Source organism: Pygocentrus nattereri, chromosome 11 (genome assembly GCF_015220715.1).
Source record: "Pygocentrus nattereri isolate fPygNat1 chromosome 11, fPygNat1.pri, whole genome shotgun sequence".
Classification (NCBI taxonomy): domain Eukaryota; kingdom Metazoa; phylum Chordata; class Actinopteri; order Characiformes; family Serrasalmidae; genus Pygocentrus; species Pygocentrus nattereri.
Genome location: NC_051221.1, coordinates 34,041,531 through 34,055,376, shown reverse-complemented (window position 1 = coordinate 34,055,376; position 13,846 = coordinate 34,041,531). Strand labels below are relative to the sequence as shown.

General features: G+C 42.2%; 2 protein-coding genes across 4 annotated transcripts; both read right to left on the bottom strand.

The window, feature by feature from the left end:
• Window positions 1-35: 35 nt before the first annotated feature.
• On the bottom strand, window positions 36-2,953 carry ppib (peptidylprolyl isomerase B (cyclophilin B)). The gene is made up of 5 exons (XM_017706759.2): window positions 2,733-2,953; window positions 1,745-1,858; window positions 1,561-1,654; window positions 578-762; window positions 36-424 (listed from the first exon to the last, which is right to left on the bottom strand). Exons 1-5 carry the CDS (start codon window positions 2,865-2,867, stop codon window positions 302-304), a joined length of 651 nt encoding a protein of 216 aa, XP_017562248.1. The 5' UTR covers window positions 2,868-2,953; the 3' UTR covers window positions 36-301.
• Window positions 2,954-4,808: 1,855 nt separating this feature from the next.
• On the bottom strand, window positions 4,809-13,321 carry depdc7b (DEP domain containing 7, paralog b). 3 transcript variants are annotated; one of them, XM_017706756.2, is made up of 9 exons: window positions 13,205-13,321; window positions 11,458-11,881; window positions 10,410-10,531; window positions 10,060-10,252; window positions 7,598-7,863; window positions 6,524-6,666; window positions 5,886-6,011; window positions 5,424-5,496; window positions 4,809-5,191 (listed from the first exon to the last, which is right to left on the bottom strand). In XM_017706756.2, exons 1-9 carry the CDS (start codon window positions 13,278-13,280, stop codon window positions 4,968-4,970), a joined length of 1,647 nt encoding a protein of 548 aa, XP_017562245.1. In that variant the 5' UTR covers window positions 13,281-13,321; the 3' UTR covers window positions 4,809-4,967. The 3 variants fall into 3 exon arrangements, with proteins under 3 accessions (XP_017562245.1, XP_017562247.1, XP_037398681.1); XM_017706758.2 differs by having other exon boundaries at window positions 10,410-10,504; XM_037542784.1 differs by lacking the exon at window positions 5,424-5,496 and having other exon boundaries at window positions 5,036-5,191.
• Window positions 13,322-13,846: the final 525 nt, after the last annotated feature.

Below are 13,846 nucleotides of genomic sequence, written 5' to 3'. Positions count from 1 at the left end.
TTAGAAGGCATCGAGAGTGAGGGAAACAAAACAAGTAACAAAACCTGGATCCTTTATTGGAGATTTGTTTACAAAAAACAGTTGTTAAATCAGTTTGACCAACCACATGGAATGCTTGTTCGAGATGGACCCAAGCTGTGCCGCTCTGCGGACTGCTACAGGTGAAGAGATGAGCGCAAGGGGCCCCGATATACAGCCCCAAACACATACACATACACCACTACAATACTAGTGGTACAGCACACCTGTCAAATCCCCAGAAAACCACAGTCCTGCTTTCCCCCCGCCCCCCGAGGGTGATTTACTCCTTTGCGACAGCAAAAGGCTTCTCCACCTCAATCTTGCCACAATCATGGATGGTGACATCTTTAAGAGGTTTATCTCTGCCATCTGTTTTAGTGGTCTCAATCTTTCTCACCACATCCTGTAGAAAAGGTCAGCAAATACACAGCAATAAATAGCAGCAACAAAAGACAATGGTCAAAGATCAGCACTTTACTACTGAGCTAGATGACAATCTTTCCAAATTCTATTCTCTTCAATTAAAAAAAAAAAAAAAAAAAAAAACCAAACTCACCATGCCCTCGAGGATTTTGCCAAAGACAACATGCTTGCCATCAAGCCACGGTGTCTGCACAGTAGTGATAAAGAACTGAGAGCCGTTGGTATCTTTGCCTGCATTGGCCATGCTCAGCCAACCTGGGCCGTAGTGCTTCAGCTTGAAGTTCTCATCAGGGAAACGGTCACCATAGATACTCTTTCCTATCAGAAAAATCTCACTTTAGTGGGGACCAAGTTATACTTGCCAGTGAAGAGCACTAATATTGATCATTTAGGGATGCTATTTTAATCCTGATTCTGCAACAGGCTGCAATATGCAAACGAGCCCTTGACGCCAGGAGTGCCCAAATTTTTGTCTTGGTGGGCTAAAGTGCAGTGTCTGGTAAGCTGAAGGCCAAAAAAAAAAAAATATATGCAAATAAAGATTTTAGGTAGATTTCAAATCAAGGTTATTAAATAGATTTGTAAAACATCACACCATTAGTAAACTACTTCAAAGGACCATTTTAAAAAGGAAAATGAGAAAGTAATTAGTTAGATTCTCTCACTGATTGAGAGAGTGGGATTAGGGTAACTTTCAGACCTTGTCCACAAAAGCAAACACTGGGCTGTGGTGTTCTAAACTATAAAAAATGTTGACGATTTTCAGGGAGCATCTGGGCACAACGTTTTGACCAGAGTATGGATGTAATCCAAAAAGAGTAAATAATTGTTATTGATTTATCAATGCACTTTAATATAAATGTGTCTATGCTAGACACATCGCAGCATATATATAGCAATATAACTGCAATAGTAGTGTTGTGCCCAAACTGTACACCTATAGTGTTTGAAAGGCGAATGGTGAAGTGGTGCTAAGAGACTTATTTAAAGATAGATGAACAAAGTTTTATGCAGTATTTAATTAAAAGTAAAATGACATTTCTTTACAATGCACAAATACATCCACTAAAGACACGGTATCTCAGGATGTTGTAAAGCTCTGGATGAGACTCTTACCCCCAGTGCCATCTCCTCTGGTGAAGTCTCCTCCCTGGATCATGAAGTCTTTGATGACGCGGTGAAATTTGCTGCCTTTGTAACCAAATCCTTTCTGTTGAGACAAGTGCAGTGAGTCAACATCGTCTTTGTGTTTGTTCATGCCCAATCACTCGTACTAGATGTAATCGGTAATTATCTGCACCTCTCCTGTCGCCAGAGTGATGAAGTTCTCTGTGGTCTTCGGGACTGTTTTTCCAAACAGGCCGATCACAATGCGCCCCACGTCCTCATCTCCAATCCGGATGTCGAAGTACACCTTAGAGAAGACAATGGTTATTAGTATGACTGATGAAACACACACAGCAGGACGGTGATGTGTGAGAACGCAGGCGCTGCAGTTTGGATTTTTTCCATGACAAAAATTGTTCTTTTCCTACTCGTATCCACACAAACCCCGCCCACTCCCGCCTGAATTATGAAATCCGAGCCAATCGCAGCGCAGGAGACGTGTGTCTGCCAGCAAATCAGGAGGCGGGGCTTGACGGAATACGGGTGGGAAATGCTAACGGAACTCGGAGGGCCGGACCAGGCGAACCTGGACGTCATGGCGCGCAGAACGAGCTAACGCAGACGTGGCCTATGCGCCATTACAAACCATTAACATGTCCAGGTCTCACAAACGCCTTATGTGCATTTATACGAAATGGGCAACCTGCACATTTCCGCTTTAAGTAAACCTTTAGCAAACAGAGCTGCTAATGATGAACGCGTGCAGTCGCTAATTCGACTGGTTTTTACCGGCTCTGGTTTTTCAGCTCATTTAACAAAACACTGCACCTTCAGCTCAGAGCGCATTCCTCTACTAACGCAGCACAGCGCAGATGCGGCACACACATTTACAGCACTTAGCAGACTTCATTGTGTCGGCTAAATCAGTGTTTCTCGACCCTGGTCCCGGAGGGATCCCGATCCAGCTAGTCAGCTCAGTAACAGCCCGTTAGCGGGTAACAGCAGGAAAAGCTCAAAAATGTGCAGGACAGCGAGCCTCGAGCATCAGGACCGAGAAACACTGCGCTAAATCAGACAATGTGTGCTCTTCCAACAACTCCTGGAGGCGTTAGCGCCGTGCTACACATCGCTCTGCTCCGGCGCTGCTCGGAGGCCCATTCTTTCCACCGTCGTTTCTTTACCTTGGCGGTGACTTTGGGCCCTTTCTTCTTCTCGTCAGCCTCGGAGCCGTTCGGGAAGAGCAGGAAGATGACTGACCCGACGATAACTGTCACCGCTACCAGGAACTTCATCTTTCTCTCGAAGCCCCGCACCATGAACAAGCCCAGTCTGTCCGTGTGGCGGTAAATGTTGGAGGGGGACGCCGGGGAGGAGACTGGAGGAGCTTGACGCGGCCAGCTGCTTAGAGCTGATCTAGGAAAAGCTCGGCTCACGCAGAAGCTCGTCCACACATGCGTACAGACAAAGCCAAGAACAGGTCCCAGATCAGCGGCTAAGAGCAAGGAGCACTTTTCGGACTGCGGCTCAGACGCGACGCACTGAGCCCTGATTGGGCGAGCGCTCTGAGGACGAGCCAATCAGAGTTTGAAACGCGTAAAGGTTGGAAGGACGAACAGCTGGCTGAGAGTTTAACAATAAGACACCGCAGATAAAGAGACAGTCATGTTAAACATGTGTAACCCCTCCACCCTTCACCCCAGCTGTGGTCGGTACGGGTTTAATAACTCGACATCAGTAGCGCCACTGCAGTGGAGCCTAAAATGAAACTTCTGATCAACCGGCTTGGCTGACAGACGGCATTTGGGTTGAACTGGGAATTTGATTTTCCCACTAAAATATTGACTCAAAAGGGAACACGGGTCCTGACACAGACCGGCGAGGTCAGAGAGACCTTATGCACCATGACAACCTAGAATGACCGTGATTTCTTAAACAAGCAAATCGTGGCTCTTCAAAATGTTCTTTAGTAAAGAGGATTGTTTTATTTAGAACTCCTTGACCGGTTGTACCATACCATTGGACTCTCGGACACTGCTTTCGCCTGGTTTCAATCTTATCTCACCTGCAGAACTGAGTACATTTCCACTGGAACTGCAAAGTCTCAATCATATGCAGTGACCTGCGGGGTTCCCAAAGGGTCAGTCCTTGGGCCCATCCTCTTCAATTTGTATAGGGTCCCCCCAGTTTATTAGTCATTATGGAGTTTCATTTCACTGCTATGCCGACTTTACATGGAAGATTGACAACTTCGTCTGATGCTACCTCTCCATCATCATGAGCCTTTTCTATTCTCACTGCCTGTCTCTGGAAGAGATAAACGTGTGGATGAAACACAATTTTCTTCACCTGAACAGTACAAAAACATCAGATTCAGTCCTCTCCCGTAACCAATATTACACTGTCCGGTCACACCACGCCTTGATCAACAACAGTTACCAATCTTGGCATAAAACTTGACCCTCAGCTCACTTTTGAAGCCCATATCAAACATCTTCGCAAGATTTTCTTTCATCATCTCAGAAATATTACCAAACTTCACCCTACACTCACTGCTTCAGATACTGAAAAGCTGGTTCACGCATTTGTTTCCTCCAGACTGGATTACTGCAATACACTTTTCAGTGGGATTCCTAACAAGAGTCTTCAAAAACTACAGAACAGTGCTGCTCGGATCCTGATGAGAGTACGGAAACATCAACACATCACACCCATCCTTCACTCTCTCCACTGGCTTCCCATCTCCGTTACGGTTGAATACAAGGTCTCCCTACTCACTTACCAATGCATCCATGGAAATGCTCCTCCATACTCGAAAGAACTTCACTCCACAAACCTCATCACAATCTCTCTGCTCTACAAACTCAAATCGCCTTCGCGTTCCCAGGACCAAGCTCAGCACCATGGGTGATCAGGCTTTTTGCTGCGCCACAGCTCATTTATGGAACCCCCTCCCTGCTTTGTAGCACTGAGACTTGTTTCAAATGTAAAGCGTCTTAATTTATTATTAGAACTACATGTTCTATATAGAACCATTAATGCCCAAGTGGTTCTTTTGCGTGGTGAAAATCTTTCAAACTGATAGAGAACGTGTTCTATATTTTAAAATGGTTCCATGTCGCACCAAAAAGTATCTGGAGAAACCGCTCACCACACATTTAGAACCATGAGTTCTATAACCAGTCTTTACTAAAAAAAAAAAACAAAAAAACCCTTGAGTAACTTTTTTTGTTAAGTGTACACCTACACTGAGACTGCAGGAAAGTGGAGGGAGGTATTTTTATTGCATTCTTTATAAAACTTAAGTCACTGGCTTACATGCCTTTTTCAATATACAAAATAGTTTACATTTATCTAAATTTAAACAACTTTTACACCACACAACAGCACATCTTTTTCAGGGGAAAACAAAATGACAATTACACTTCAAACAAGTTGATGGTGCTCAGTCTAGACCCAAAATACTGTGCAAAAACATCAGGATGGCCTTTGTTGAACTGTGACAGCAGACGGTTCTTCTCCTTTGTGGAATACTTTTCATTTTCATCAATATTCCTGAGCAGCACAAACAGCTCGCTCTTCGTCAGTTCTTTTACAGTGTTCTCATACAAGCTGCGTGACATTTGTTGACAGAATGCATAACCTGAGAACAAAGAAAAAGAACAAAGCGAGGTGTTAAAGACTAGTTTTCTGGGTGTTCATCCACATGAGAGGCACTTATTTTACCTCACACCTCTTGTGGTGCAAATGTTAAAGAAATGACAAGAGCTGTTCAATACAATGGCAACCTAACTACTTAACTCTTGAGTGGAATAAAGTGGTAAATAAGAGCTTAAAAAATGATAACAGTAGTTTTTAGTTGTGAAATAACATACTGTGTGTGTTGGGGTTCTTTTTCAAAAGATCATCCAGTTTGTCACTGACCAGCTTGTGCAGAGAACCTGGAATCTAATAAGATTATTTATCTTACTTGATGAACAATACATACTCAACATAAGCTACATCCAGCAATAATGATGAAGCATTAAAAGACTTACTGCAGAGTATCAAGCTGCTGTCAAGACCCTGCACAAGAGTAACGCTCTTCTTGACAGCATTAGTATATAAATCAGGTTTCTTTTTTGTTCACTAAATGAGCTTCAAAGCTGAGTTTTTTTTTCTACATGCTGCCACAAAAGGGGAAAAAAAAAAACCCTAAAGCCTGTGATGGACATGCTGTTTATAAAAGTGCTGCAATTTCTACATGCTAAAACAAATTTTAAAACCTGAGAATGTGCATTTTAAGGACACAGCATATGTCTGTGGGAACCATGACAGTGGAACATAGTCTTTATTACCTTGAAGATTTCTTGATAGTTGTCAAGCATGAAGAGCAGAAGCAGGTCCACTTTGCCCTTTGGAAGACACTTGCTTTGTATTATGGCTCTAGAAAAGGTCTTCTTCACCATCATCCGATTTTCAGTCTGAAAAAACAAGTGAAAATTATTAAAAGAAGAAGAAATGCAAAGCAGAACTAAAATCAAGCACAAGAACGAAACAAAAGCTGAGAACTGACATTAGAACCAACTATTTTCACCTCCACCTTAAAGTCCAGCATGTTAGAATGGACCAGACTGATTTCACATTTGTAAGCAACCGGTATCCAGCTGCATTCTCTGTTGGCCTCAGGTCAGATAACCTGAGACAATGCGTGTCCATGTGATTCAAAGAACAAGTATTCAATGAAACTCCTACAAATTTCCTGGCAATTTTGTTCATTTTCAGAGACAACTGAACACTTCGCCAAGGTTTGTCTTGCCTGGAACCTCCATTTCATAAAACAAGCCAGAGTTTCAAAATCTTTTACAAGCTTTACAAGGAAAATCAATAACAGGCATGCATATATAAAATATAGGCATAAAAATTATACTAAAGAAAAAATATGGTGATAAATGCAACAGGATCTCACACACACACACACACACCTCATCCTAACCTCTTTATGAAGACGCACATGTTCTGGTTCTGCAGCCAGCGACATGAATCTCAGTAGCCTGTAAAGCTCTTCTCTGTTGTCCATAGGAAGCAACTTCAGGCACAGCTGCAGCACCTCTAGAGCTACCTCAAACTTCCCATTCACTAGAGAAAGTCATGATTGCAACATTTTCAGGAATTTAAAAATGCATTATGCAACACTGAAGACCAACACAAAGTTTAAAAGGTTTTAAAGCTTTTGCATTAATGAAACATTTATTAATTACTTCTGGCAATTCATAGTTTTAGATTTGTTAGACATTGTTGCGGTATTGCCCGTTGCAATACTGATCTCGAGAGCAGGATGCAAGAGCCAACTACCAAATTATTTTTTGTTTCCTGATCACCCTAAAACAACTCATGTTCCAGATTGCTTTCTGACTTATAATAAATCAAGGTTTACATGATTCAATGAGTAAATAATTTTATTCAAAAATAACGTAGGCTAATTTACATCAAGACGTAAACACAATCATTCAGAGCGGTTTTATGTAAAATGCTCCATTCTAGAGAAACTTCAAGTCAGATTTGTTCACAGTGGTGGATGACAGAAACCAGATGTCCAAGGTATTTAATGCCTCTAAAAGCTCCCTCACAGAAAGTTATTGCATAAATTGGGTACAAATACATTGGCAAATGCCTTAGACGCAGCTTTACTATGGTTCTGAGATCAGATTTTCACCTAAATTGTACTTTAAAAAAAAAAAATCCATTCATGGCAGAGAGGTACAAGACCATTGAAAGTCAGACTTGGCATTATTTTACCATTACTCAAATCAAACCATCACTACAAAAAAAAAAAAAAAAAAAAAAAAAAACCCAGAATGACTTTCTATAGTGAACATCATGACCCATTCTCCAGAACGGAGCATGTTGCATCAAACCACCCTGTTTACATCTCCCAAAGTGTTACATATGGGAGGCATGAAACAACCATCACATGTACCAATATAATCCCTTCAAATTTTATTTCTCCCATGAGCCCTAGTTTAAGCATAACCATAAACCCTTTTTGGTGGTCCCACTGCTAACTTACCCAGAAGTTCAGTAATCTGCGTGCAGACATCGTTCAAGGCACTGGTGAGGAGAGGCTGGACAGTAGCCTGTCCATAGTGTTTTGCCAGAATGTCGAACAGCAGTGTTTTGCACTGCTCAACACCTAGGGATGTGGAGGGGCCATGGCCTTCATCACCCTCATCATTTTCCAATGAAAAGCTGGGCAGCTCCCTGCTCACCTCAACCACCAACTGGTCTGGAAGGAACTCCAGCAGGTCTAATGCTGCTGAGATCCACTCATCTTTTCTGCAGAGGAGGATAGAAAGAACATCTACCATAACCCATGTCAGTCCGAATCCAAATATACTGAAAGGCACTCAGAAAGTTGAAAATGAAATCCGTAAAACTGAAGTCAACTAAGTTCAGACACCCTGTCTTTACTGATAACACTATGCAACAAGTTTTGTTCCCAGCTTTTTAATGTTATATTCCAATTGCTCATGTCTAAAACAAATTAAAAATTGCTTACATTCATCATAAACTTCGCTTTTGTGACCACGGCAACGAAAATTATGAATTTTTATTATAGAAACAGACGATTTTGCATCTTCTCATTTATACAGTCAGACTAAGAACACTATAGGCATTGCAAATTTACACAGATTACCAAAAACTGTTCAGAAGTGTGTGGTTTTCCGAGATTTACGACTATACTGCAAATCAGATTCACGAATCAATCCCCAAATATAGTCGCCCATCATGTTCTCGTTATATTGTCCTTGGTAACGGCATTCAAAGTTCATAATGTCCTGGTGGAAGCGCTCGCCTTGCTCCTCTGAATAAGCTCCCATGTTCTCTTTGAACTTAAGATAAAATCCATATCCTTGATGCTCGAGTGACATCCTGCAGCCCATTGCAGCATAGTTCTTTATCAGAGTCTGGACCAGTTGTACATAGTTTATCTTTATGATTGCCTAGGAAGCCGCGAACCACTGCGACAAAACTGTTCCAAGCCGCTCTCTCTTTCCTATTCAGCTTCTTGGGAAATTCACTGCACTCTATGATCTTCTTGATTTGTGGTCCGACGAAGACACCAGCTTTGATCTTTGCTTCAGACAGCTTAGGGAAAAGATCTTGGAGGTAATTGAAAGCTATCGACTCCTTATCTAGAGCCCTGACAAATTGTTTTATGAGCCCCAACTTGATGTGTAGTGGTGGCATCAGCACCTTGCGTGGGTCCACCAGTGGCTCCCACTTTACATTGTTCTTCCCCACAGTGAACTCTGTCCGCTGAGGCCAGTCCCGCCTGTGGTAGTGCGCTTTAGTATCCCGGCTGTCCCAAAGGCAAATAAAGCAAGGATACTTAGTAAAACCACCTTGGAGGCCCATCAGGAATGACACCATTTTGAAGTCTCCAATAACTTCCCAGCCGTACTCGTCATACTTCAAGGCACCTAGCAACATCTTGACACTGGTGTATTCCTCTTTCAGGTGCACCGAGTGAGCTACAGGAAGAGATGGGTACTTGTTCCCATTGTGAAGCAGCACGGCTTTGAGGCTCTTGCATGAGCTGTCTATGAAGAGACGCCACTCATTCGGGTTACAGGTGATACAGGTGAAACCATGAGCTCATGGTTTGTCTTGGTCACCAACAGGCATGCTAAAGTATGCTTTGTAGGCCTCACACATCTTAGCAGATGCTTCCACAGAGTACTTTTTCGCTCGTCTTTATAAAATGGCCACATACATAGCAAAATGCGTCTGCTGGATGTATGCAACCTCTTGACGCCATCTAAATTGACTATGTTGCTGTGTACTGTAAGGAAAAAGGATGTCTCTCCAAACTCGATAAAAATGGTCAATCTTTATTCCATGCAGTATCAAAGTACAAGAGTGTACTGAGGATTCAGCAGAGCAAGACTGTTCACCCGGTAGCAGAGTAACACAACATATATATATGAAAGTAGTGGTCCTTCCTAAGCTCCTCCTGTAATGGGTGTGGGGTGAAGTGTGAATACTGTCGTTATCAGAATCTGAATAGAGAATGAATTCACACCTGTCTGTCTAGGTCAATTCCCCTTTGTCTGTGATGGCTGTTGCCCACTTACTATGCACTCCAAATCAATTAGATCATGTCTCTCCGTCTCTCAGGAAGGGCTATAGTGGCCCTATATAACTGTAGTTATACAGCTACCTACAATTCTGTACAGTCCCAGAAAGTTCTAGATAATTCTGGACAGTTCTAGAAACTTCTTGATAGTTCTCACAATTCCAGAAGCTTCTTAAGTATCTTGAAATATGGCGAATATCCTTAAAAATAGATCAATTTCAAAATATCATTGTGCTGACCACAAAAGCAAAGTTTACAGGGAATAACTTTTTTCTATTCATTTAGGGTACAAACAATCAGGAAAACACACTTAACAACTGGGAACAAAATTTTTTTTGAAAATTGTTACATGGTGTAATTGACCCCACCCCATGAAAGTGATTACAACCTACTGTGAGTCCTTAAAAGCCTTGAGGATTTCTCTGTCCAGGTAGTTGCTGGTATAGAGTAGGTCAACTGTATTATTTTCAGCACCAGGTAGAGGAGTGTTGCACTCTCTGCAGTCCAACACTCCATCCAGCAGAGGGAGCTCTATCAGCTGCAGAAGCCGCTGAACTGTTTGCTCCTGCCAAACCTGACTGATCACTAAATGAGAGAGAACAGCAATAAACATTTAAAATTACAAATGGACTTACAACCTGTAGTTACTTTTCTGTGGCAGACTTTAAGCTAAAGTGGTTAAGAGACGACAAGCCTTGCCCAACCTTGTGCCTGCATGAACAAAAACTGTGCCAAGAACTACCTGACTGTGGTAATGTCTCAGTCTGCAAAAAGCTGGGGCTAAGGTCAGGCTCCTCCAGGAGGAGGTCCATAATGTGGTCTGCCTTCACTGGAGTACTGTGGAATAACACAGGGTCATCCTGCCTGTATGGTAATCCAGAAGTTAGCAACACTAGGAGAGGAGATTCAACATTGATTCCAAATGGACAGAGCGGCCTACAGCAATAAGAGATGGTCTGTCCACACTTGTGATTTGTGATCTTCCAAAACCGTGTTGTCTTTGTGGTCAGCAGTGGTGGATGAAATACACAAACCACATCCTTTGAGTTAGAGATTACCTAGATAAAATATTACTCCAGTATAAGTCCTCAGTTTAGACCGCCACTTGAGAAAGTACAAAAGCATTTGCCTTCAAATGTACTTAAGTATCAAAAGTACTAAAAAATTATGACTAATTTCCTATTATCATTCTTGTATCAAGAGTCTTGCTTCATTAACTCTTTTTTAGGTGAAAATACTCCAGTGTCACTCTTGGTAAACCAGTCTTAACAGAATGTCAATTAGTCTGATGCTGATGTCTATTAAAATTATCATAAGCACAAAACACTGAAGGCAAAGAGTTTCCAAATGTAAATAGTTCAGTAAAGTACAAATACACAAAAAAAACTACTTAAGTACAGTAACCAATTACATTTATTTACTGTCCACCACTGGTGATCAGTTAGTCATAGCTATCCACGATTCCTCAACAATTTCATTTGTGTTTTTGTGATTGCTCTGAATTAGAATATCAACAATGCTTTCAACTGCAGGACTCACTTGTCTTCAGTGTGTTCTTGCAAGTATGAGGAATAGGACACTTCAGTACAAGTGTGGTCTTTGAAACAGGCCAGGAAAGTGAAGCAAATAAAGCTCTATAACTCTGTTTAAATCTGTTGTGTGTATAGAAGAGACAGCAATAATTTTCCAAAAGGTCTGGTTTTACACAACTCATCTCTGAGAACAGATCTATATTCTGAGCTGCCAGAATGGCTTTGGGACAGCATGGGGTTAGTGTAGGAGAGGATCACCTGTACAGCTGCTGGCTGTGTGTTTGACTCTGTACTGTAGAAGAGGGAAGGGAGTTTTCACCACTCCTCAGTGGAGAATTCTTCGCACCCAGGAACCGGTACAGGCTGCTGTCACTGTCCTGGAACACTGAGAGCTTATTCTCCTTCCCAAATGCTTTACAAGCAACCGCTTCAAACACCTTACAGTCAAGGAGTGCCTGGCACACACGCACCACTTTAGCCCTAGTGGCATTAATGTCACCCAAGATCTTGTTCTGATTGATATAAGCCTCAATCACGCTTACAGCGTCCGAGCCCAGGAAGCAATTACTGTGAGACTTCAGATAGTGACGTCGCCGCTTCACCTTCACTTCTGCCTGGAGGTGGGCAATGATGTTGCTCCAAATGATGCTGCACTGAAATGGCTTACTGACCATCCGGTGATCTACAGAACAAAAGATTCTAAATTGTATTATGAAGGTACCATTAGGTAACCAATCTGCTTAGTTGCACTTCCCACTCCCCACACACACCCCCTTTACAGGGCAGTTTATGCTTAAATAAAGTAATTAGACCTGGCCTTAAAAGAACAGTTGAAAAGGAACAAATCATAAGTTTTACCTCTGGAAAAACAAACTTCTAAGTCACATTTTCAAGGAAAGGAGAAAACTGGAAATACCTAGCTTTATTTTCCAACGCAGATACAGATATTAAAACAATGGGTATTGGCACAATTTTTTTTTACCTTTAAAACACTTAAATTAGCTATTTACAACTGATGCACTTCATTTATTTTGAGCATCTCAAAGTAGACCATTACACTCAAACTACTCCAATACTCTGCTACTTCATGCAAAAGAATACACAGCTAACATCCTATCACAGTATGAGTGCATGCTATTTCAGGAGAGTAAAACCATTTTCCCAGGGCCCCTCAGGGTTCCCTCAGATCCTTATATAATACATCATACCTAAATGTGGTGCACCAAATGAACCTATGAAAGACTGTCTAAGACCATGATTGGGGTCAAAGGGTCACTGCAGGCCTCAACAGACCCTCAAGTGGTAACTAACAGGTTTTCAAACCGATTTTAAACACAGTATGCTATACTCATCCACCTAGAGGCCTAACCAGTACTGGATAGTGATGTTTTGCAATATTAATATTGTGTAAAAACATTTAAATACTACCAAAGAAAAAAACAGTTTCTCATTCACTGGTGTTTCAATAAGAGCACCATTTCAGACATTATTTAATGAACATTTATCAAATATTGCCAATGTTTAAAAAAAAAAAAGTCAATTTCTCTATTAGTTGTGCAAAGCAACTGTCCTGGACTTTGGTCAAGTGTCCTCATAAAAGGCTCAACGGAAATGGTCCAAAATCATTATTACATCAATCTGCATTAAGAGTACAGAACGTTTTACGGTCTCCTGTAAAGTTACCAGATTTTTTTTTGTTTTCTCGTCTTTGGACAGGGACAATATGTAAATTTGTAAATATATCAGAAATATGTTTTTCTAGAAAACTGTGAGGGCACACAAGACCCGAGGAACACAGGGCCTTGGAAATGTAGGGCAGAGAAACCGCTGCCTTCCTACCGTTCATGCTAGTCAGCCGATCATAAACAACGACCTGCGAAGCTGCTTAGAGAAGACTTCACATTCTTTATCAACCTCGGTTCATAAAAAATGTTTATGGCACCAACGTTTTGAACTCCTGTCATGAAGAGGAGTTCACTCAGCTGTCCTGAGCGCTTGGTCTTACCCCCAGGCCGGTGCATGGGGCTGTAGAGTTTCCCCGCCAGGTCCAGCGCTGCTGCCCGCTCTCTCACCGACGCCATGCTTCTCCTTCACCCAGAGCCGAACGGTCCCTCACTCAGAACTCAACACAGCTGGACCGGACGCGCTTTACGCACTATTAATTAGTCGGTCCTGTGCCTATTGGCTCACAGCTGCGGCAGTCAGCCAATCAGCGTACAGAGGCATCACCAAGGCTGCGTCCCAAACAGTAGAGTGTGGTTTTGGACGCAGTCCTGGAGATCTGGCTTCCTGTAGAGTCCAGTTCCGACCACGCTTTTTTCACTAAGCACAAGGAAAATATACAAAACAAGACAAGGAACAGATGCACATCGCAACGGATAAAGCTTGAACAGCAGTGGTGGAAATGATGTTTAACAGTCGAACCCAATAAGCAAGGAGGTACCAACACAGCCCACAGAAAACGAGAGAAAAAAGGTTTAAAGAGAGGAAAAACAAGCTCCGGGAAGAGCTTGGGTGGACCACTGCTCTCCAGTCACAAAGAGCTTTAAAACAAGCTGCACAGCAGGTGGCAGCAGAACATAGACACAGCACATGGAGCTCCCTAAAGCCCCCTCCCTCAGAGGAGCACTCAGCTCTACTACTTTCC